Genomic DNA, 25,844 nt, shown 5'->3' with positions numbered 1-25,844 from the left:
AAGTACAAGGCATCTGACCTTAAGACCCTGCAATGGATTGTGATGACTGCTGAGGGAGTCATTGGGGTCTCTCTCCCCTCAATACAGGACAGTACCAGAAGTGTTCTTCATAGAGCCCTCAGCATTGTCAAGGAACCCTCCCATCCATCCCGCAATCTCTTTGACTTCTTACAGTCGAGCAGAAGATACTCCAGTATAAGAACAAGGACTGTTATGCCGTGTAACAGCTTCTTCCCCCAGGCTATAAGACTTTTGAACACCCTGCTACCACCCAGTACACATCATTTATGACAGTGCCATTAGCATTACACTGTTGTATATTTAGCTGCATTTTGTACATTCACTTAATGTCAACTTGCACATCTTGTATTTTTATCAACTTGTATTTTTTTATTATCTGTTAGTACTATTGTGTTACTATTATTTTATATCCTGTATGTGATATCATCATCATCATCATCAGGTGCCATGCCCAGTTTGAGCTTTGACTGCCATGGCCCACACACTCCTGTTTCGGGTCAAGTGGATCAATTCATTGGTATTCATTTCCAGTTCTCTGGCTACTGCCTCCATCATCATTTGTTTTTGCCTTCCTCTTGCTTTCTTCCCTTCAATCCTTCCCATAATTACCATGCATCCTAACTCCTCCTTCCTAATCAGATGTCCAATGAAGTCACATTGCCTTTTCATGATCTCATACATTATTTCTCTTTTTGTGTTTGCTCTGTTCATGACATCCTCTTTAGATATTCATTTCATCCATGATATTCTTTGCATCCTCCTCAAAAACCACATCTCTGTTGCTTCAATTCGTTTCCTCATGTTACTAGATATTGTCCAACATTCTGAGCCATATAACATAACTGGATAAACGTAACATTTCAGTGCTCTGAGGCGGGTTGTCATGCCTAGTTTAGTGTTGGTCAGTATACTTTTCATTCTCATAAAAGTGTCTTTTGCTATCCCTATTCTTCTTTTGATGTCCATGTCACACCTGCCATCTGATATCACCCAGCTTCCCAAGTAGCAAAAGTTCTGTACTTGTTTTATGTCTTCCCCGTTTATTCTCAGCCTGCAGATAAGATTCTCCTTCTTCTTGGGTATCACCATACATTTTTGTCAAAGGTACAAGAAACGCGATATTGATGTTAAGGATACTATCAGAACAAGCTATTCAAGTGCAAAAAGATCTGTTTGTTTGTTTTATCGACCACACAAAAGCACTTGATAAAGTGAAGCACAACAAGTTATTCGAAATATTACAGGAAACTCTAGATCTAGTTTCAAAAGACCTCCGCCTAATCAGAAATCTGTACTGGGAACAAACTGCTGCTGTAAGAATAGATGGAGAAGTGAGTCAGTTTACGAAAATCAAGAGAGGCATTAGTCAAAGGTGTGTTTTCTCCCCTGATTTGCTTAATGTGTACAGTGAAACAATATTACTAAAAATAAGAGACAGCTTGGGAGTCAAAGTTGGCGGTGAAAACATCAATAATTTTAGATATGCAGATGACACTGTGTTAATTGCAAGTACGGAGGAAGAACTACAAAACTTAATTGATATAGTTGTTGAAGAAAGTATGTGATATATGTACTATAATTTGTCCCAGAGGAATTTTGTTTCATTTAGCTGTATACATGTGTACAACTGATGACAATAAACTTGAAATTGAAAACAGATATCTGATATTCCATATGAACAACTAAATCCTGTGGAATCAAAGTTCAAAAATGTGTTAATAAAGTACATACATGGTACTATACATTACCTTGAGATTCATTTTCTTGCAGGTATTTCAGGAAAAAAATAGAATTTACAAAACAAATTATACATAAACAAAGACTGGCAAACAGCCAAGGTGTAAAAGAAGACAAGCTGTGCAAATAAAAAAAATACCGATAAAAATGAGTTGTGAAGACTCCATGAAAGTGAGTTGTTAAGACTGTAGAATCAGTTCAGAGTAGTGGTGATGGAAACTATCCATACCGGTTTAGCGCCCTGACGATTGTACAGTAATAACCATTCCTGAACCTAGTGATGTGGAACCCAAAGCTTCTGTGCTTTCTGCCCAAAGGCAGTAACAAAAAGAGAGAATGGCAATGTATGGATTGGGTCTTTGATAACAGATGCTGCTTCCTTGAGGCAGTGCTCTAAGTAAAACGTACTCAATGGTAGGGAGTGCTTTGCCTGTGATGGACTGGGCTATGTCCAACACCTCCTGTAGCCTTTTCCATTTCTGGGCATTTGGGTTTCCATACCAGGCTGTGATGAAACCAGTCAGGATATTTTTCCTTCCATGTGCCAACAACAGTGGTATCATCCGCAAATTTACATGTAGCATTGGAGCTGACTTAGCTGCATAACCAGAAGTATAAAAGTGAGTAGAGCAGGAGGCTAAACACACAGTACTACGGTACACCTGTGCTGATGGAGAGTGTGAAGGAGATATCGTTGTCAATCTGAACTAACTGGGGTCTGCCAGTCAGGTATCAGGGATCCAGTTCACAGGTAGGTACCAAGGCCCAGGTGTTGAGGTCAGTGATAAATTGAGGTTATGATAGTACTGAATGCAAAGCTAATCTGGAAGATCAGAAAGGTAATTTATGCGTGGAGCCAAAAGAGATGGGGGTGATCTTGAATGGATTTTTTTTGCATCTGTGTTTACTCAGGAGACAGACAGAAAAGCTATAGTTGTGAGGCAATGCAGCAGCGAGATCAAGGACCCTATACAGATTATAAAGGAGGAAGTGTTTACTGTCAAGAGGCAAAGTAAGGTGGATTAATCCCCAGGGCCTGACAAAGTATTTCCTTGGACCTTGTGGGAAGTTAGTGCATAAATTGCAAGAACTCTAATAGAGATATTAAAAATATCCTTAGCCATGGGTGAGATGCTGGGGGATTGGAGGTTAGCTAATGTTGTTCCATTGTTTAAGCAAGGCTCCAAGAATAAGACTGGAAATAATAGGTTGGTGAGCCTGACATCAGTAGTGGGAAAACTTATGGAAGATATTCTAAGGGGACTGGAAATATGAGTATTTGAATAGACATGGATTGATTAAAGATAGTTAGAATGGCTTTGTGCATCTTTTTAATTAGGTGCAATCATGAACAATATCCAGATCAGAATTGCTGATCAAGTCAACTAGTTCCCAAAGAGAACTCTGATAGGCCAATCAGATGGTTCACTGCTGCTCAGCAACAGAACACAAAAAAAATCATATGTACAATTAAGAAACATTAAAAAATAGTAGGAATACTGGAGTGATGATGATCATGATGAAGTCTGCTGGGGAGAGATATTTATACACATGCTGTGCTACATAATTCAAAGAGATTGAAGGATAAGGTTGCAGGGTGACAAAACGTGGCAGGAGCACTTGGAACTAAAAACTAATCCCTACCGGGAGAAAACAGCACCTGTTCTTTCTGCACTGTTCTCCAGCAGTTTAAGGACAAAGTCCAGCTGGAACATAACTCACAAGTGCACTTGAAAGTCAGATACTAACTAATTACAGTTACCAGGAAAGCTGATGAAGGCAAGGCAGTGGATGTTGTTTACATGGACTTTATCAAGGCAGTCGACAAGGTCGCACATGGGAGGTTGGTCAAGAAGGTTCAGTTGCTTGGCATTCAAGATGAGGTATAAATTGGATTAGTCATTGGTTTTGTGGGAGAAGCTGGAGAGTGGTGTAGATGGCTGCCTCTCTGACTGGAGGCCTGTGCCACAGGGATCAGTGCTAGGTCCACTGTTGTTTGTCATCTATATCAATGACCTGGATGATAATGTGGTTAAATGAATTGGCAAATTTGCAGATGACACCAAGACTAGAGATGTGACAGTGAGGAAGACTATCATGGATTGCAGAGGGATCCGGACCAGCTGCTAAATGGGCTAAAAATGGCAGATGGAATTTAATGCAGAAAAGTGTGAGGTGTTGCCCTTTGGGAAGACCAACCAGAGTAGGTCTTAAATGGCGAGCAGCAGGACACCAAGGAGTAGGGTAGAACAGAAGGATCTGGGAATACAGATCAATGATAATGGCATCACAGGTAGATAGGGTTGTAAAGAAGGCTTTTGACACATTGGCCTTCATAAATCAGTGTACTGAGTTGGGATGTTATGTTGAAATTGTATAGGACATTGTTGAAGCCTAATTTGGAGTATTGTGTGCAGGTTTGCTCACCTACCTTCAGGAAAGAGGAAAATAAGATTTAAAGAGTACAGAGAAAATTTACTAGGACGTTGCGATGACTTGAGGGCCTGAATTATTGGGAAAGGTTGAATAGATTAGGACTTCATTCCCTAGAACACAGAAGATTGAAGGGAGGTTTGCTAACGTATACAAAATTATGAGGGGTACAGATAGGATAAATGCAAGCAGGCTTTTTTCTACTGAGCTCTGGTGAGACTACAACTAGAGGTCATGGGTTAAGTGTGAAAGGTCAAATGTTTAAGGGGAACATGAGGGGGAACTTCTTCACTCAAGAGGATGGTGAGAGTGCGAATCAAGTTGCCAGTGCAAATGGTGGATGTAGAACCAATTAAAACATCTAAGAAAAATTGGGTAGGTACATGGATAAGAGAGGTATCACAGGCTATGGTCCGAGTGCAGGTCAATGGGACTAGGCAGATTAATGGTTTGGCACAGACTAATGGCCGAAGGGCCTGTTTTTGTACTGGAGTACTCAAAAACTCTATTCTATGAACCTATGGTCAATGAAGAGCATCCTGATGTATGCATCTTCATTGCCCAGGTTTCCAGAGCAAAGTGAAGAGCCAAGGAAATTACATCTGCTATTGACCTGTTGTGACAGTAGGCAAATTGGAGTCACCCCTCAGTCAGGAATTATGTTTCTTGTGGGAACCTTTATAGCGATTCATGTGGCAGCACATAATAAATTTCAAAACTCATTGCCTAGTGAGAGTTCAATTTTTCAAACTGGCAGAAATAGATGTAATGATGAGACTTGGTACTGATACCGAACCTGAGAAAATATTACTACTGAAAACCCTAAAAATGTTGGCAACACTTGTCATGATGCTGATTATGAGAAATATTACTTTTAGTTTTACTAAATACAGCCAACCTAACCCACTTGAGACATCCAATTATTAAAATTACATTATGGCATTGCGAACTATATCTATAAAGAGCATAACCAGCAGTACATATCCTTGGATTAATTTTTTTTAAGTATTTATTTACTGCTGTATTCCTAATAAAGGAGTTCTAAAATTTCACTTTTAGATAAAATGTGTTTAGTAATACAAGATTATCAATTTACTTGCTAATTTTTCATCTCAAATACAATATTGCCAATAGAAATGAAGTTCTCCTAGGGTACTACTTACTAAAACTCAGAATCAGGTTTAATATCACCGGAATATGTTGTAAAATTTGTTAACAGCAGCAGCGGTACAATGCAATAAATAAGTAAATCAATTATAGTAAGTATATATATGTAAATTAAATAGCTAAATTAAAAATAGTGCAAAAACAGAAAAAATACAATACAAAAAGTGAGGTAGTATTCATGGAAACAACGGGAATTCTGCAGATGCAGATTCATGGGTTCAATGTCCATTTAGAAACTGGGAAAAAGCTGCTCCTGAATCTCTGAGTGTGTGTCTTCAGGCTTCTGTACCTCCTCGCTAATGGTAACAATAAAAAGAGGGTATGTCCTGGGTTATGGGGGTCCTTAATAATGGGTGTAGCCTTTCTGAGGCACCGCTCCTTTCAAGTAAAATTGAAGAACAATCTGAAAACCAGGGATCTTATCTCCTTCACAACAGGTCAAATAATTAACCCTAACACGAGGAAATCTGCAGATGCTGGAATTTCAAGCAACACACATAAAAATCGCTGATGAACACAGCAGGCCAGGCAGCATCTATAGGAAGAGATACAGTCGATGTTTCGGGCCGAGGCCCTTTCACGTTACACAAGATAAATTTACTTGCTTTCACATGTGGAATGCACATTCCATGCCATAAAGTGACTGAATACACAGTATGTAAATTTCTCTGCACAGGCATAATAGAATCATAAAAGTAATCAAACAGCACTCAATATAGGTCACACTGCAGTACTGAAAACCACACAGCGTTAATTATATCAAACCTGTCCACAATAAAACATTCTGCTTACGTCAGAACATAAGTTAATAGGGCCATCATTTAATCGGGGCAGACACTTATTTGGGCCAACTCTTAAAAAACAAAAACTAATTGAGAAAATAGCCAGGATTCCTTTCCCCCCATTTGAAACACTATACTGCTTAATTGGGCAGGAGACAGTTGTTGAACAGTTTCTAACCAGCATCCGTCATAGTTACTTTTGTGGCTGCTAGACGATGCACTGTGCTTACAGTGAAGAAATTTTAAATAGCGCCAGTTGCCTGTGCTTGTGTTCAAAAAGCTGTGATTTTTATCACTGATAGTTGGTGAAAAATAAGCATTAAGCCAATTCAGAACTATGTTGCTCACTGCAGTTTCAAGCATTCAGGCTTGAAGATGCCAGAAATGGGCAAGAGTGAAAATGAAACGATTTCACTACTTCAACAAGTTAGGAACTGCAAAGAATTTGACAGTATTGGCAAACTTCTTGAATGTTACAATGAAAATGAAGACTTGGAGGATGCAATTGTCAAAAGTATCGTATGAAGGCAGTCCATTATCTACACTAGGTGTCTGCGCTCATTCGTTCATTTACAGTCAACCAAAAGAACATAACAGCATATACTCGATGAATTCCTCTGTCGACAACTATTAGGAATTAACACATAGTTTTACAGTACTGTCCTCAGATTGGTAGATCTCTAGTTTGTTCTGCATTTCATTTAAATACGTAATCTGTTGCTCAATTTGTCTTTTATTATAGCTTTTTAACCATTTCCATGAAACTTCAGCTAATTGGGATAACCACTTAATTAGGCCACAACGTACCAGACCCAATGTGTCCCAATGAACCAGAATCCACTGTATTTGATTTAACACCACAAGTAATAAAACTCTGTACTCATATTTCACATTGTGTTTAGAAAACTGGACAGCAAACTGATAAATTAAGAAGGCCTTCACTCCACCAACCACAAAAGGCTGGATCTCCCGAAGCCTACCCAAATCATTCTGACTTCCCATCCAGTTCAAAATGTCTGTCCATGACCTTCTCCTCTGCAACAATGAGGCCTTACTCAGTTTGGAGGAGCAACACCTCATATTCTGCCTGGGTAGTCTGATGGCATGAACATCACTTTCTCTAACTTTGGCATTTTCTCCCCCACTCCTCCTCCTCTTTTTACATTCCTCATTTTAGTTTCCCTCTCATCCCTTCTTTTCTCCTCACCTTCCCATCTCCTTCCTCTGATGCCCCTCCTCCATGTCTTTATTCCATGGTCAAATTTCCTCTCTTATTAGATTCCCCTTTCTTCAGCCCCTCACCTCTACCAACGATCACCTCCCAGCTTCTTACTTCATACTGCTCCCACATCCACCCACCCACCTCCCCTCTCACCTGGTTTTACCTACTTTCCAGTCCTTATCAAGGGTCTCAGCCTGAAGTGTCAACTCCTTACACCACTCCATAGATGTTGCCTGACTTGCTGAGTTCCACCAGCATTTTTTGTATTATTGTTGAAAAGCTTAATCCTGAACCACCATTAATTTATTTCCAATATTTTTATTATTAATTTTACATATAAGAATAGAGTACAAGAAAAAATATATATATCAATGCATTATACTAAATTGCATATAAAGACTCCTTACCCTATAGTCATACAGATTAATTAATTCGTAACATTGGAATATAGTAATTTTATTATATAAAAAAAATTTAACCCACTACCAAGACCAAAGCTGATTAGTAAAGGAAAAAAGGGGGAAACAAATTATTAGTCATTATCTGTGCTTTAACAGCAAATCAAAGGTTTCGAAAGTAATTCAAAAAAGGTCCCCACAATGTTTGAAAGTCTTGGCTAGATTCAATTTACCTACTTAGGTGTAACAATTACTAAAAACTGTAAGCGACTATTTAAAGAAAATTTTCTTACCCTATTGAATCACGTAAAAAGGATACTATCAAATTGGTCGCCTCTTTCGTTATCGCTGATTGGCCAAATTAACTCTATTAAAATGAATATATTACCTAAATTTATATATCTTTTTCAGGCATTGCCTATTTTTATTCCTAAATCTTTCTTTGATTCTCTTGACTCTATTATATCTTCTTATATATGGAAGAATAAGCGTTATAGATTAAATAAAATTCATCTTCAGAAAGATAAAAAGAATGGAGAATTAGCCTTACCAAACTTCAGATTTTATTATTGGGCAATTAATATAAGAAATCTTACATTTTGGTTATATTACATTAATCGTAAGGATTGCTGATGTGGGTTTTTTTAGAAGCTAACTCTGTTAATAAATTTTCTATTATTTCTCTCCTTGGATCCTCACTTCCTTTGTTTCTGAGTAAGTTAACTGATAATCTGGTAGTTAAACACAATATGAGAATTTGGATACAATTCCGAAAATACTTTGGCTTATTGAGATTTTCTCTTTCGAGTCCCATTTTTTCTAATTTTTTTTTAAACCCTCTATGATTGATGTGGCTTTTAAAGAATGGAATAGATTAGGTATTAAATGCTTTCAGGACTTTGTAGAGGAAAGTCTCTTTTCGTTTGAACAACTGTCAACTAAATATAGTTTACCCAAAACTCATTTTTTTGATATGTACAAATAAGAGATTTTTTACTGTCTCGATCCACCATTAATAACTTAATTAACCTGCAAACAGAAACACTAATAATATGGATGAACAAGAATCCTCAGTGACTGATATCACAGCTGAAGATGGTTTCCTCATGTGAACAAAAAGAATTTTTCAGGGAGTGCAATATAGAATTCAGTAGTTAAAGTGGAATGAATAAAGAAATTATAAGTAGATCCCTGTACTGCAAAAGACTGAATGTGGCAACAGCTTTGAGATGAGCTTTGTAAGCTTTGTAATTAAAAGATTATAAAAAAACAAGTACAATAGCATCCCTTCAGATTAGCACAAATCACTTAAGAGATCAGAACTAAAAACCTAATTCAATTTTTTTACTTTTGGGTTGAGTGCGGATCCAAATGTAGTTACATCATCATGGTGAAGGTTGAGTTCAGATGATATCTCAACCAAACTAATCATAATTCTAAGCGTGATAAGATTTCTGTAAACCACAGGATAAATACAGATAGCTATCAAATGCACCATTCTGAAACACCATGGCAAAGTAATTGTAAGAAGGTAATCTTATCTTGCATCTTTTTCATTTCACCCACATCAATTAAATACTACTTTAACAAGATACAATGGAAATAAAAACTATACCTGTTGCAGGGGCATTATGGTTTGAAACGTTGTCCATTGTAACTGACCAACTAGTCTCAGATGCTGGTCGAGAAGTGCTCTGTTGTTCAACTACCTTGACTGCTGCTAATGCATCAGCAGGGAAGTTCTGTATATCCACAGACACCAGACATACAAGCTGATCTGAAATTTTTTTTTAGTAAAGAGTATTAAATCAAAACAAGAATGTACAAATCATAGTACCACTGGCCACACTGCACAAATGTAATATTGAGTCAAACACACAGAACAAATTGATGAGTGAAGAATAATTTTAGAAAGTCTCCTGCATTTTTGTAATAAGTTCAGTAGATAAGTGTTCAGAATCAGGTTTATTATCACCGGCATGTGACGTGAAATTTGTTAACTTAGCAGCAGCAGTTCAATGCAATATATAATCTAGTAGAGAAATAATAATAATAAAAAATAAAATAAAAATAATACTAATAATCATTAAACAAGTAAATTAATTATGTATGTTAACACGAGGAATTCTGAAGATGCTAGAAATTCAAGCAACACACATCAAAGCTGCTGGTGAACACAGTAGGCCGGGCAGCATCTCTAGGAAGAGGTAGAGTCGACGTTTCAGGCTGAGACCCTTCGTCAGGACTAACTGAAGGAAGAACTAGTAAGAGATTTGAAAGTGGGAGGGGGAGGGGGAGATCCAAAATGATAGGAGAAGACAGGAGGGGGAGGAATGGAGCCAAGAGCCAGACAGGTGATTGGCAAAAGGGATATGAGAGGATCACGGGACAGGAGGCCTAGGGAGAAAGAAAAGGGGGAGGAGGGGAGAAAAACCCAGAGGATGGGCAAGGGGTATAGTCAGAGGGACAGAGGGAGAAAAAAGAGAGAGAAAGAATGTGTGTATATAAATAACTAACGGATGGGGTACGAGGGGGAGGTGGGGCATTAGCGGAAGTTTGAGAAGTCAATGCTCATGCCATCAGGTTGGAGGCTACCCAGACGGAATATAAGGTGTTGTTCCTCCAACCTGAGTGTGGCTGCATCTTTACAGTAGAGGAGGCCATGGATAGACATATCAGAATGGGAATGGGATGTGGAATTAAAATGTGTGGCCACTGGGAGATCCTGCTTTCTCTGGCGGACAGAGCGTAGGTGTTCAGCAAAACGGTCCCCCAGTCTGCGTCGGGTCTCGCCAATAGATAGAAGGCCACATCGGGAGCACCGGACGCAGTATATCACCCCAGCCGACTCACAGGTGAAGTGTCGCATCACCTGGAAGGACTGTCTGGGGCCCTGAATGGTGGTAAGGGAGGAAGTGTAAGGGCAGGTGTCGCACATGTACCGCTTACAAGGATAAGTGTCAGGAGGGAGATCAGTGGGGAGGGATGGGGAGGACGAACGGACAAGGGAGTGGCGTAGGGAGCAATCCCTGTGGAAAGCAGAGGGGGGAGAAGGAAAGATGTGCTTAGTGGTGGGATCCCGTTGGAGGTGGCAGAAGTTATGGAGAATAATATGTTGGACCCGGAGGCTGGTGGGGTGGTAGGTGAGGACCAGGGGAACCCTATTCCTAGAGGGGTGGCGGGAGGATGGAGTGAGAGCAGATATGCGTGAAATGGGGGAGATGCGTTTGAGAGCAGAGTTGATGGTGAAGGAAGGGAAGCCCCTTTCTTTAAAAATGGAGGACATCTCCCTCATCCTGGAATGAACATCCTGAGAGCAGATGCAGCGGAGATGGAGGAATTGCGCAAAGGGGATGGCATTTTTGCAAGAGACAGCGTGAGAAGAGGAATAGTGCAGATAGCTGTGAGAGTCAGTAGGCTGCGTCCTCCGTCTCCGCCGCATCTGCTCTCAGGATGAGGCTTTTCATATAGTCCTCCATATGAAATTTGAAGTTCATGGAACTTGGGGTTAATTATTCAGCTATTTTTTTAAACATTCTAAAAGAGAACAACAGACCACATTGGAATGGTGGGCACATTCTCAAGACAGCCTATGCAGCTAGAGCTAATCCACAGAATCAGTATTCTCGATACATCAATTTACAGTTAGAATTAATTCACATAAAGATGTGATGAAACGAAACTCATAACATAATGATGAGCTATCAGAAGCAGTACACTGTGAGTAATCATAAATTTCTTAAAAAATCAATAGATTAAACACAGGGACAAAATCAAAGCATTATATTTCAATACAAGTAAAGTGAGGCTATCCAAGTTACCCAAAACATATAGAAAAAAATTTCCAAGTAGTGAAAGGCTAAAAAATTGGGTTTCAAAGAGAATGAAGGGTCAACACCTATAAGCCAGAACAATATGATTCCAGCCCTGGACTGGAATACAAGGTGGTGGAAGCAGTATTACAGTTAATCAAACCAAGTTAGACTACACTGAGAGCATTTTTGATTACCACACCTCAAGAAAGATGTTGCCCTAGACTGCTAAGAATTAAAGTACAAGGGAATCATATCTGTGAATTTCAGAAATTTAGATGACCAAAGACAATTGATAGAATAAATATGGATAAACTACTTCTTCAGGCTACATAGTTTGGGAATGTGAGGCTCGATGCATAGAGGCATACTATAAATATTAATGCCAGACCTTTGGAAATAAAGTTAAAGACTTTAAAAAAAGTATAAAGTAGTCCTTCGTACCTCTAAATGCAAGGGACCATAATAGTTTTGAAATTTCTTCTGAGGAAGTATGGCTTATAAAATAATTTTCACTATCAATTACAAACTTAGTATTTTCTCTTGTAAACCTATATAAAGGAGATATATTCAAATTCGGTTTCAACAAACATTATTCTTTTGAGAATACAAATTTTACATGGTACTTAGCGAATTGATGATCCTCACCAATGCATATTCTAATTAAGAAAAACAAAATTTCCTAATTAGTTGTCTAGGGCATCTGAACAAATACATTGCAGTGGATACATGGAAACACTGAAGTTTATAGCTACTCGAATGCTCTGCTCTCGTCATTATTAGTTTACTATAGTTCCCTTCACATTCAGTCTTTATTTTTCTGGTGCTTCATCTAATTTTTCAACTTGCTTTTTAAATTTATGCACACTTAAGCATATTAGGCACTAGCAAAAACAGTATAATTTTCCAAACAAAAGGAATTTTTGAAGAAAATGGAGAGTGCATGAGGAGGCATGGAAAATGTATTTTCTGAAACAACCACAACGGAATGGTGATGAATTTATGGGGAACTTATAGTCTTTCTCCAATTGAGCACTTACACAAAAACTACTAAAATCTCAGCAATTTTTCATGTTAATGAAAAGTAGGCACGAACCACATTTCATCATTATAACTTACCAATACTTCTTTCCACTTTGATGATTTTGGTGCAGGTCATCTCTCCCAGACTCGATAACATATACAGAGCTTCCAAACTAGCAAGTAACAGTAATATATCTTGGAGGGATAAATGGTTCACAATCTCACGATAGGATTCCTGTTCCACACATTCACAGATAATATCTACATTCTCTTCAATTTTGCAAAGTTTAGCCAAGATCTCCATACCTGGAATCAAGAAAAAAAAATCAGCATTAAATATTAGTATTATATAAATAGTTTAACTTGTACCTTGTAGACAGCTTTGCATTAAAAGTAAGAGAAGACAGTTAAAACAACGATTCACACCATTAAAATTAAATAACAGCTATAATAATGGCAAATCACTCCCAAGTGGCAAACTATAATTTGATAAGTGCTGCAAATTAAGTAAAAAAGAAAATACAGCAATGATGCACTAATCATCAGCAATTATAAAGAAAAAAATATTTTGGCTATGTGAACTTTTGTTCAAATCTGCCTATGTATTCTCAAATTGAGACAAATTCTCAACAACCTTGACTGTTAACTCGTCAATCAAATATTTTTTAAACAGGAAAACTGAAAACCTAGGGCCAAAGTGCTCATTACCTATGGGTTAATAATGTAACTTATGAAAGTCAGGGTTTTAGTGTATGAGTGTAGAGATTAATAATGTGTCTGGGGCATTGAACATAGTACAATGTAGATGTAAACTCCTGAGAGCACCTGCTTATCAAAACTCTGAACACCATACAAAATAGGTTTACAGTCATGATATGCCTGGAATAGCTGCATTGTGCTTTACTAGGTGTGTGCTAAAGGTACAAACCTTTAAACACTCATAAAAGGATGATAAAAAAAACTATAAGGAGCTATCCTATCTTATAGTTTCTCTTCTGGTCTCCAAATGTAGTATCTAACCATAGACATATAATTGCACCAACCACATGATGTGATCAGTGTTTAAGCCATGATACATAGGTGCCACATAAATATATTAAAATGCTAACTTTGCAAAACTGGTCAACTTTGGCAGCTCTGTGACGATTGTATAACTAACCTTAAGAGGCCCATTAAATATTTCAATTTACAATACAGTTTGTACAGTAAACCATGTGAGATGCTTTATAATATCAAAGCAAAAGTGCACTTGTTTTAATTTGCTTTATTTAACTTTATTATGCAGAGTACAGCATAGCTAGAGGATGATTTCTGCTCAAAGGCAAACAAAATATTTAATAATTAAGAATTTCTTTAATAAAAAAGGAGATATGGCTTGAGATAATCTGCAAATTGGATTAGAAATAAGGAAGGATGTCAAGTTTTGAGTGAGTCCTTTGAGCTTTACTGAGGGTATAGAGAAGAACTTAAATTAAGTGAGAGAGAAAAAAAGGACATGAATTAGCCTTATTAAGTAGGATTAAGAGAATCCCAAAACTGTTTAAGAGTACATTCAAAGCAAGAAGTTAGTCAGACCCTCTCAGGCACCAAAAGCAAAATCAGCCAGGGGATACAAGTCTGGTATTAAATGAATACTTCTCATCAGTAAACACCAGGGAGAAGAAAATGGAGGATGGAGAGTTAGAGCAGAGGGTATGCTGATATTCTGGATAACAGAAAGAACTGTGACAGATACTGGCAGACATGAAGGTGGATTAATCTCTCAGGCCTGAGAAGCAAGGAGGGCAATTGCTGGGATTCTGATGGAGATTTCTGCAATTTTGTTAGCCAGGTGAGAGATACAAGGCTGGAAAATAGTTAATGTTATTCACATATACAAAAAGGGCAATAGAGATAAGACAGAAAACTATGCAATTCAGCCTTACATCAATAGTGGGGAAATTATTGGAAAAAAATCTAAAGGACACTTTGAAATTTAGAAACTGATTAGGTGTCAACATAGTTTGTGCGGGGGGAACCGTACCAAGCTTTTTTTTAACCATAACCATATAAACATATAACAATTACAGCACGGAAATAGGCCATCTTGGCCCTTCTAGTCCGTGCTGAACTCTTACCCTATCCTATTCCCACCAACCTGCACTCAGCCCATAACCCTCCATTCCTTTCCTGTCCATATATCTATCCACTTTAACTTTAAACGACATCGAACCTGCCTCAACCACTTCTGCTGGAAGCTCATTCCAGCTAGCTACCACTCATGTTACCCCTAAACTTTTGTCCTCTAATTCTCAACCCATGCCCTCTTGTTTGAATCTTCCCCACTCTCAATGGAAAAAGTCTAAGTACGTCAACTCTATCAATGCCCCTCATCATTTTAAACACCTCTATCAAGTCTCCCCTCAACCTTCTACGCTCCAAAGAATAAAGACCTAACTTGTTCAACCTTTCTCTGTAACTTAGGAGATGAAACCCAGGCAACATTTTAGCAAAGCTCCTCTGTATTCTCTCAATTTTATTGACATCCTTCCTATAATTCGGTGACCAGAACTGTACACAATACTCCAGATTTGGCCTTACCAATGCCTTATACAAATTCAATATTACACCCCAACTCCTATACTCAATGCTCTGATTAATAAAGGCCAGCAAACCAAAAGCTTTTTTCACTACCCTATCTACATGAGATTCCATCTTCAGGAAACTATGCACCATTATCCCTAGATCCCTCTGTTCTAAAGCATTATTTAATACCCTACCATTTACCATGTATGTCCTATTTTGATTAGTTCTACCAAAATGTAGCACCTCACATTTTTCAGCATTAAACTCCATCTGCCATCTTTCAGCCCACTCTTCCAACTGTCCTATACCTCTCTGCAAGTTTTGGAAACCTACCTCATCATCCACTTTTATATTCCTTAAAAGTGCCAGTACTTCCTCTTCTATAACTGTCATACTTTCCATAACTACCCTACTTGTTTCCTTTACCTTACACAATTCAATATCCTTCTCCTTAGTGAATACGGAAGAAAAGAAATTGTTCAAATTCTCCCCCATCTCTTTTGGCTCTGCACATAGCCGTCCACTCTGATTCTCCAAGGAACCAATTTTATCCCTCACTATCCTTTTGCCACTAACATAACTGAAGAAACGCTTTGGATTTATTTTCACCTTACTTGCCAAAGCAGCCTCGTATCTTCTTTTAGCTTTTCTAATTTCTTTCTTAAGATTCTTTTTACATTCTTTATATTTCTCAAGTACCTCATTAACTCTAAGCTACCTATATTTATTGAAGATCTCTCTCTTTTTCTGAACCAAGTTTCTAATATCTCTTGAAAACCATGGCTCTCTCAAACTTTTAACCTTTCCTTTCAACCTAACAGGAACATAAAGATTCTGAACCCTCAAAATTTCACCTTTAAATGACCTCCATTTCTCTGTTACATCCTTCTCATTAAACAAATTTTAAGAAGGTAACTAAGAAAATTGATGAAGGCAGAGTTTAAGATGTGGTTTACACATGGCCTTATTTATCACTATATTTGACAAGGTCCCACATGGTAAACCAGTTCAGAAGGTTAAGGCACGTGGGATCTATGTTGTATTTGCAAACTCAGTCCAAAATTGGCTTAATGGCAGGAGGCAGAGGCAGAGGTACTGATCAATGGGTGTTTTATAACTGAAAGTCTGTAACTAGTGGATTACTGCAGGTATTGGTACTTGGACCACTGTGGCTGATCAGCAAGTTTGCTGACAGAATAAACAGTGGTGAAGGAGAGTAAAGAAGATACTGAAAGATAACAGAGGGACAAAGGTCAATTGGAAAATTAGGCAGAGCAGTGGCAGGTGAAATTCCATCCTGACAAAAGTGAAGTAATGCATTTTGGAAAGTCATATACCAATCAGGCATATTCAGTAAATGAAGGAACCTCAGGAGTGCTGATATATAGACGGATGTTGGATGTAAATTTATACAGTAATTCCCTGAAAATGGCGACACAGCTGGTTAAGGTAGTGAAGGAAACTTTCGGAGTGCTGAGGCTTTAAGTACAATAGTTGGGATGTCATGTTGCAGCTGTACAAATTGCTGGTCTGGTCACACTTGGAGTATTATGACAGTTCTGGTCAGCACACTACAGGAAGAATGTGGAGAATTAGAAAGAGTTTAAAAGAGATTCAGCAGGATGCTGCCTGCAATGTAAGGCTTTACTTATAAGGAGAGATTGGATAGACTAGATTTATTTAAATTGGAACATATGAGGCTGGGGGTGACCTTACAGAGGGTTATAAGATCACGAGGGGTATAAATAGGATAGATATTTTTTCCCCGATGGGGCAAGTCTAGAACTAGAGAACATAGGTTTAAGGTGAAATGGAAGAATTTAAAGGAGAGCTGAGAGAGGCACATTTTTCCACACTGCGTGATGGTTATATGTAACAAACTACCATATGTAGTAGTAGAAGCACATAAAATAGCAATAGTTAAAAAGCATTTGGACAGAAACTTGGATAGGAAAGGAGTAGAGGTATACTCTCAAATAGAAGCAAAACAGGGTTAGCATAGGTAAGCAGTATTGTGTTATTTTGTGCTGTACAACTCTACGACTCCATGACTCTATGTGTAGCGTATGTATACTGAGTTTAAAAATTACATTGCTACCTTTCAATTAAAGTTAACATCAAAACATATTTGGACTGAGCTAAAGTTTACTAGTATAGCAATTGCCTCCTTTTCCTCCCTCAATTTCAGTCCCTCAAACTGGACTGGTCAAGGAACACTGAAGGCTGTCTACAACAGGGGTCCCCAACCTTTTTCGCACTGCGAACCGGTTTCATATTGACAATATTCTTGCGGACCGGCTGACCAGTGGGGGGGGTAGGGTTGCCAATGAACAAGAGTAGCAGTCATATACGTTGGGTTTACCAGGTGAAAGACTACAATGACCATGAAGCCTTGCACGGGAACCAGTGCGCATGCGTAATTTGCGCGTGTGCGTACGTGCCAATTTCCTTCTACAAATCGTTTTTGGCGATTCTGGTTGGGGGTCGGGGGTGGGGGGTGTTAGGGTTAATCACGAATGCAATATAGGCGATAAACGGCTAATACACTCAATTTCGTTTCTAAAAGGGTTTATCTAACGAATTTAATATTAAACACACAGCACATATTTTCCTTGCATGAATAAAGTGATAAGTCAATTATCGGGGAGGACAGTTGAACAAACTTCCAGTAGAAGTGGTAGAGGCAGGTTCGACATTATCATTTAAAGAAAAATTGGATAGGTATATGGGGAGGAAAGGAATGGAGGGTAATGGGCTGAGTGCAGGTCGGTGGGACTAGGTGAGAGTAGCGTTCAGCATGGACTAGAAGGGCAGAGATGGCCTGTTTCCGTGCTGTAATTGTTATATGGTTATATAAGTCAATAGCATCATAACATTTTAAGTAACGTTTGGATATTAAACACACAGCACATATTTTCCCCATATAAACATATAAAATCATTGCAACACACCAATATTGCTGAATCAGTGGGAGCCCTGGGCTTGTTTCCCTGCAACAAGACGGTCCTATCGAGGGGTGATGGGAGACAGCAATACTCGAAGTTGGTTCCTTATGTCCAGTCTATTCTGCAATTTAGTTTTCGTTGCATTCATTGCAGAGATATGTTGGAAATGCAAGCAACGTTTTCAGTGCTTTCGTGGCTATCTCAGGATATTTAGCCTTTAATTTGATCCAGAATGTCAGCAGAGATGTTATGTCAAACATACTTTTCAGGCCGCCATCATTTGCAAGCTGGAGGAGTTGATCTTCTTCCCGCGCTGACATGAATGACGCGTGCGTAACGATTTCGCGTGCGTTCAAGCTCAACAGTGGGCGTGACAGGGAATGAGGAAAGGTGCAGCTGACTCCTATCGCCAAATCATATCGTTTCCTCGCGGCCCGGTAGCGCATGTTTTGCGGCCCGGTAGCGCATGCTTTGCGGCCCGGTGGTTGGGGACCGCTGGTCTACAAGAAGGGTCAGAGCCGTCTCTATTTCCTAAGGAGACTGAGGTTCTTTAACATCTGTTGGGATGCTGAGGATGTTCTACGAGTCTGTGGTGGCCAGTGCGATCATGTTTGCTGTTGTGTGCTAGGGCAGCAGGCTGAGGGTAGCAGACACCAACAGAATCAACAAACTCATTCGTAAGGCCAGTGATGTTGTGGGGATGGAACTGGACTCTCTGACGGTGGTGTCTGAAAAGAGGATGCTGTCCAAGTTGCATGCCATCTTGGACAATGTCTCCCATCCACTACATAATGCACTGGTTGGGCACAGAAGTACATTCAGCCAGAGACTCATTCCACTGAGATGCAACACAGAGCGTCATAGGAAATCATTCCTGCCTGTGGCCATCAAACTTTACAACTCCTCCCTTGGGAGGTTAGACACCCTGAGCTAATAGGCTGGTCCTGGACTTATTTCCTGGCATAATTTACATATTACTATTTAATTATTTATGGTGCAACTGTAACGAAAACCAATTTCCCCTGGGATCAATAAAGTATGACTATGACAAATGTACATTAGCCTGAAATTCTGGCAAGCAAATCTCATTTTAATGTTATGTAGTCATGCTGTGATGAGCAACACAGGACCTAACCCAGAAGGGAATATTTTACTAACTTCAAATCCAGCACCGTCCTATACATAGCAGAACTATTTATCAATGAGAAAAATAGAGCAAATATTTTAAATACAATAAATTAATTGCTTTAAGAAAATTATAGTGCAGCTCTTGGTAGGGCCTGGTGTCATGCACTCTAAGCCAGTGGTCCCCAACCACTGGGCCGCGAGCATGTGCTACTGGACCACGCGGAAACCATATGATTTGGCAATATGAAACGATATGATTCAGCTGCACCTTTCCTCATTCCCTGTCACACACTGTTGAATTTGAACACCCCACCCCCCCCACATCGGCCAGTCCGCAAGAATATTGTCAATATTAAACCGGTCCGCAGTGCGCAAAACGTTGGGGACCCTTGCTCTAAGCTGTTGAAAGATGTAAGGGTTGAGGTAAATGTGCAAGAGAATGAAGTACAGTATATAGTCCAATGTCACAAATAACAAAGATATTGGATGAATATATTTTCTATATCAGTGTCAGTGCTTAAGTCATGTCTTAGGTGTATACACTGTACCCAAGGTGAAGTGCTAACCTTTTAATTCATTGCACTTTGACCCTGCTGCTAAATTGGTCATAAGGCTCAGCAATTTACCTTTAACATAACTTTCTCTGTTCAAAGCTATGAATCCCATCAAACGTCACTGTCACTGCCAATCTGAATGGGCAGATCCAAGGAGCAGAGCAGCAAGGCCAGCTGCAGTCTCAAGTTATTTTCTTCCTACAGCTGTGACTTCATCTAGACTTTACTCCTTCACACAACCTCTTGTCATCTATTGGAGACATTTATTACTCCTGCTTCACCAGAAACTGCTGATCCTTCAGTCAACATGCCTCTTCCCAAAATATTTTCTTTCAACAGTTAAGCTTTATCATATCCCGCCATAGTACACGTTTCTGTGATTCTGTACACTTGAGCTTCTGACTTCCATACCATTTAAAATTTGGTTCAATCCTCACTACCCTCAAATTGCACTCTGACAACTTCATTTACGGAATGAACTTCCTAAGAGTGCAAGTAGTTATTACATCTTACCAATCAACCAAGCAACGTTCAGATGAGGTGGAAGGAGTAAATTTGATCTGCTCTTTCCCAATTGCTCAAAATTTAAATGTGTAAGTTGTGAAACTACAACACATGACTTACCATCTTAGTTACTGGATTTCCACAGAAGGTGAAGAGAAACACTTGGATGATACAAATCTATCATATGCAAGTCATGGGTTTTAATTGTTCTATGTGGAGTATTAATTTGTGTCTAAAATTAAACAAAAATTAGAAATAGCCTTCACGGTATTCTGTGATTCATACAGTGTGGATACCAGGCTGTGTTTGCTAGCCAAAAGGTCTTGAACCAAGGGTCACTGTGCCAGTAAAGAAGGAAATCCATTTAGGACTGAAATAAGAAGAAATAATTGGGAATCTTTGGAATTCCCTAATTCATATGTTGATGCTCATTCAAAACAAGAGGTCTATAGATTCTGGGTACTTGTGAAACAAGGAAAATGCAGTAGTGCAGGGAAGTGTCAGAGAGGTAGAAGACCAAAGGTCTTGTTGAATGGGAGAGCATTATTGAGGTACAAACTGGTCCATCCATAGTCCCGATTCTTATGAAACACCAGCTAAGGGGTTGTAAGTGCTGCTGGTAAGAGATTTCAAGAGAGCTTGTTTATAGACATTCCAGAAAGATTTTGCTTACAAAACACTGCAGGTTTTGTAGGATAACATAGCAATTGGAAGGAAAAGTTAACATAGTCATAGTCATACTTTATTGATCCCGGGGGAAATTGGTTTTCGTTACCGTTGCACCATAAATAATTAAATAGTAATAAAACCATAAATAATTAAATGGTAATATGTAAATTATGCCAGGAAATAAGTCCAGGACCAGCCTATTGGCTCAGGGTGTCTGACCCCCACCCAAGGGAGGAGTTGTAAAGTTTGATGGCCACAGGCAGGAATGATTTCCTATGACGCTCTGTGTTGCATCTCAGTGGAATGAGTCTCTGGCTGAATGTACTTCTGTGCCCAACCAGTACATTATGTAGTGGATGGGAGACAAATGTCCAAGATGGCATGCAACTTGGACAACATCCTCTTTTCAGACACCACCGTCAGAGAGTCCAGTTCCATCCCCACAACATCACTGGCCTTACGAATGAGTTTGTTGATTATGTTGGTGTCTGCTGCCCTCAGCCTGCTGCCCCCAGCCTGCTGCCCCAGCACACAACAGCAAACATGATCGCACTGGCCACCACAGACTCGTAGAACATCCTCAGCATCATCTGACAGATGTTAAAGGACCTCAGGAAATAGAGACGGCTCTGACCCTTCTTGTAGACAGCCTCAGTGTTCTTTGACCAGTCCAGTTTTCTGTACATTCGTTACAGAAAACCTCGAGGAATAAGAAGGTTCATTTTTCCAGAAAAATGGTTTATTATATTAATTGGTAATACTGATCTACAGAGAAGAAAATGGTTTTGGGATTGCTATAGTAATACAAAGAGAATGGTTGCCAGTTGCAAGACATGTAGAACAATGGTCAAAAATTATTATGAGGCCAAGGGACCAGCAAAGCACAGTATTCACCCCCTTCAAGTCAGTATTTAGTAGATGCACCTTTGGCAGCAATTACGGTCTTGAGTTTGTGCAGATAGGTCTCTGTCAGATTTGCACATCTAGATACTGCAATTTCTCCCCATTCTTCTTTACAAAACTGCTCAAGTTCTGTTAGATTGCATAGGGATCATGAGTGAACAGCCTCTTTCACGCCCAGTCACAAATTCTCAATTGGATTGAGGTCTGGACTCTGACTTGGCCACTCCAGGACATTAGTTTCTAATCCATTCCTGTGTAGTTTTGGCTTTATGCTTGGGGTCATTGTCTTGCTGGAAAATAAATCTCCCAAGTTACAGTTCTCTTGCAGACTACATCAGGCTTTCCTCCAGGAATTCCCTATATTTTGCTGCATTCACTTTACTCTTACCTTCACAAGCCTTCCAGGATCTGCTACAGTGAAGCATCCCCACAGCATAATGTAGCCACCACCATGCTTCACGGTAAGGATGGTATGTTTTTGATTATGTGTGGTGTTTGGCTTACACAAAACATAGTGTTTAGCCTAATGGCAAAAAGGCTCAATTTTGGTTTCATCAGACCATGGAACCTTCTTCCAGCTGACTTCAGAGTCCCCATGACTAGCAAATTCTAGCAAACTCTAGCCGAGATTTCATGCAAGTTTTTTTTTCCAACAGTGGCTTTGCCACTCTCCCCTTCTTGCATGGTCACTCAGTTTTTGAAGACGGTCTTCTCTAGGCTGATTTACAACTATGTCATATTCTTTCCATTTTCTTGTTGATTGACTTAACTGTACTCCAAGGGATATTCAGTGACCTGGAAATTTTCTTGTATCTATCTCTTGCCTTGCGCTTTTCAATAACCTTTTCGTGGAGTTGCTTGGAGTGTTCTTTTATCTTCATGGTGTAGGTTTTGCCAGTATACTGACTCACCAGCAGCTGAAACTTCCAGTTACAGGTGTAGTTTTACTACAGGTAATTAAAAATACCTTAACTGCTCACGGCGATCTCCATTTACTTAATGACATGACTTCTAAAACCAACTGAGTACATTAGGGATAATTTGATGTGTCATATTAAAGCAGGTGAATACTTATTCAATCAATTTTTTTAATATTTGGAATTAATTTAGATCACTTTGTAGAAATCTGTTTTCATTTTTACACAAAAGAGTTTTTTTCTGTTGATCAGTGTTAAAAGCCAAATTAAATCCACTGTGATTCACTGTTACAAAACATGAAAACTTCTGGGGATGGGGGAATACATTTTATATGCACTGTATCTGTTATGGCAATTTCGTATCATTCATTCAAATGGTCTCTTCATTCCCAAGTGTTCTGCTCAGACGATGTTGATGACGATGCTTGTCTAAGTCTCGGAAACGTAGGGAAAACAGGAATCACTTGTTTAGTAAGCTATCGCACCTATACTGGGTCTGAGGTCTAGTTCTTCAATACCATATGCTGTAGAAGCTAAAAGTTGGTACTAGAGATGAAGGATTTTCTATTGAATGCTTTATTTCATCAACATCTGCCTTTGTTCAGAGGTGCCTCCTGAGACAGGCCCACATTTTCCAAGACATCATGAACCTTTATTGTTGGAGGCCAATGGATAGCAAAACAAGTTTTCTTTTTGTTTTTAAGATACAGTGCAGGATAGGCCGTTCTAACCCATACAGCCGCGCAGCCCAGCAACCCCCAATTTAATCCTAGTTTAATCACATGGAAATTTACAATGATCAATTAACCTACCAATCAGTAGGTCTTTGGACTGAGCGAGGAAACCGGAGCACCTGGAGGAAACCCACGCTGTCACAGGAAGGACATACAAACTCCTTACAGACAGTGGTGGGAATTGAACCTGGATCAGCTGTACTGTAAAGCGTTGTGCGAACCACGACATTATCATGTCACCCCAGTAAGTTGATATTAACTTATGGAAGGCAGATAATAAACTTTCAAACATAACCATAAGTAGCAATCATTTGACAATGTAAAGGGTTGTTCATTTAGAAGTATACATCTATCCCATGTACAATTAACTTCACTGCATGTTCACCAATCGTTGGACAGACAGGGAGGAAGGCAGGCAGCAAGACTGTGAGAAGACAGGAGGGGAAGAGAGCAGCAAGGCCGAGACTGAGGGAGTCAGATAGGTGTGATGGAGAGAGGATAGCAAGCAGTGAGAGGAGGAACAAGAAGGAAAAGAGAAGCACGCAGCAAGACCAAGAGCAGCAAGGGGCACAGGAGAAAGAAATCAGGTAGCGAGACCATAGAAACCATAGAAACTACAGCACAGAAACAGGCCTTTTGGCCCTTCTTGGCTGCGCCGAATCATTTTCTGCCTAGCCCCACTGACCTGCACAAGGACCATATCCCTCCATACACCTCCCATCCATGTACCTGTCCAATTTCTTCTTAAATGCTAAAAAAAGAACCTGCATTTACCACCTCATCTGGCAGCTCATTCCATACTCCCACCACTCTCTGTGTGAAGAAGCCCCCCACTAATGTTCCCTTTAAACTTTTCCCCCCTCACCCTTAACCCATGTCCTCTGGTTTTTTTCTCCCCTTGCCTCAGTGGAAAAAGCCTGCTTGCATTCACTCTATCTATACCCATCATAATTTTACATACCTCTATCAAATCTCCCCTCATTCTTCTACGCTCCAGGGAATAAAGTCCTAACCTATTCAACCTTTCTCTGTAACTGAGTTTCTCAAGTCCTGGCAACATCCTTGTAAACCTTCTCTGCACTCTTTCAACCTTATTTATATCCTTCCTGTAATTTGGTGACCAAAACTGAACACAATACTCCAGATTCAGCCTCACCAATGCCTTATACAACCTCATCATAACATTCCAGCTCTTATACTCAATACTTTGATTAATAAAGGCCAATGTACCAAAAGCTCTCTTTATGACCCTATCTACCTGTGACGCCACTCTTAGGGAATTTTGTATCTGTATTCCCAGATCCCTCTGTTCTACTGCACTCCTCAGTGCCTTACCATTAACCTTGTATGTTCTACCTTGGTTTATCCTTCCAACGTGCAATACCTCACACTTGTCTGTATTAAACTCCATCTGCCATTTTTCAGCCCATTTTTCCAGCTGGTCCAAGTCCCTCTGCAGGCTCTGAAAACCTTCCTCACTGTCTACTACACCTCCAATCTTTGTATCATCAGCAAATTTGCTGACCCCATTTACCACATTATCATCCAGATCATTGATATAGATGACAAATAACAATGGACCCAGCACTGATCCCTGTGGCACACCACTAGTCACAGGCCTCCACTCGGAGAAGCAATTCTCTACTACCACTCTTTGGCTTCTTCCATTGAGCCAATGTCTAATCCAATTTACCACCTCTCCACGTATACCTAGCAAACTGAATTTTCCTAACTAACCTCCCATGCGGGACCTTGTCAAAGGCCTTACTGAAGTCCATGTAGACAATATCCACTGCCTTCCCTTCATCCACTTTCCTGGTAACCTCCTCGCAAAACTCCAATAAATTGGTCAAACATGACCTACCACACACAAAGCCATGTTGACTCTCCCTAATAAGTCCCTGTCTATCCAAATGCTTGTAGATTCTGTCTCTTAGTACTCCCTCCAATAACTTATCTACTACCGACATTAAACTTACCGGCCTATAATTTCCCGGATTACTTTTCGATCCTTTTTTAAACAACGGAACAACATGAGCCACTCTCCAATCCTCCGGCACCTCACCCGTAGACAGCGACATTTTAAATATTTCTGCCAGGGCCCCCGCAATTTCAACACTAGTCTCCTTCAAGGTCCAAGGGAACATCCTGTCAGGTCCCGGGGATTTATCCACTTTAATTTTCCTCAGGACAGCAAGCACCTCCTCCTTTTCAATCTGTACAGTTTCCATGATCTCACTACTTGTTTCCCTTAATTCCATACACTTCATGCCAGTTTCCTTAGTAAGTACAGACGCAAAAAACCTATTTAAGATCTCCCCCATTTCCTT

General features: G+C 39.6%; 1 protein-coding gene across 1 annotated transcript in view; it reads right to left on the bottom strand.

Moving 5' to 3' along the window:
* The window catches only part of LOC134344218 (AT-rich interactive domain-containing protein 2-like), a 378,430-nt gene that overhangs the window by 58,476 nt on the left and 294,110 nt on the right, over window positions 1-25,844 (bottom strand). Inside the window, exons 10-11 of the mRNA XM_063043648.1 lie at window positions 12,692-12,901; window positions 9,376-9,537 (exon numbers count right to left, since the gene is read on the bottom strand). Of these exons, the coding sequence (XP_062899718.1) occupies window positions 9,376-9,537; window positions 12,692-12,901 (372 nt within the window). The remainder of the gene's footprint in view (window positions 1-9,375; window positions 9,538-12,691; window positions 12,902-25,844) is intronic.

This window comes from Mobula hypostoma, chromosome 3 (genome assembly GCF_963921235.1).
Source record: "Mobula hypostoma chromosome 3, sMobHyp1.1, whole genome shotgun sequence".
Lineage (NCBI taxonomy): Eukaryota > Metazoa > Chordata > Chondrichthyes > Myliobatiformes > Myliobatidae > Mobula > Mobula hypostoma.
This window is presented reverse-complemented; position numbering and strand designations above follow the sequence as displayed.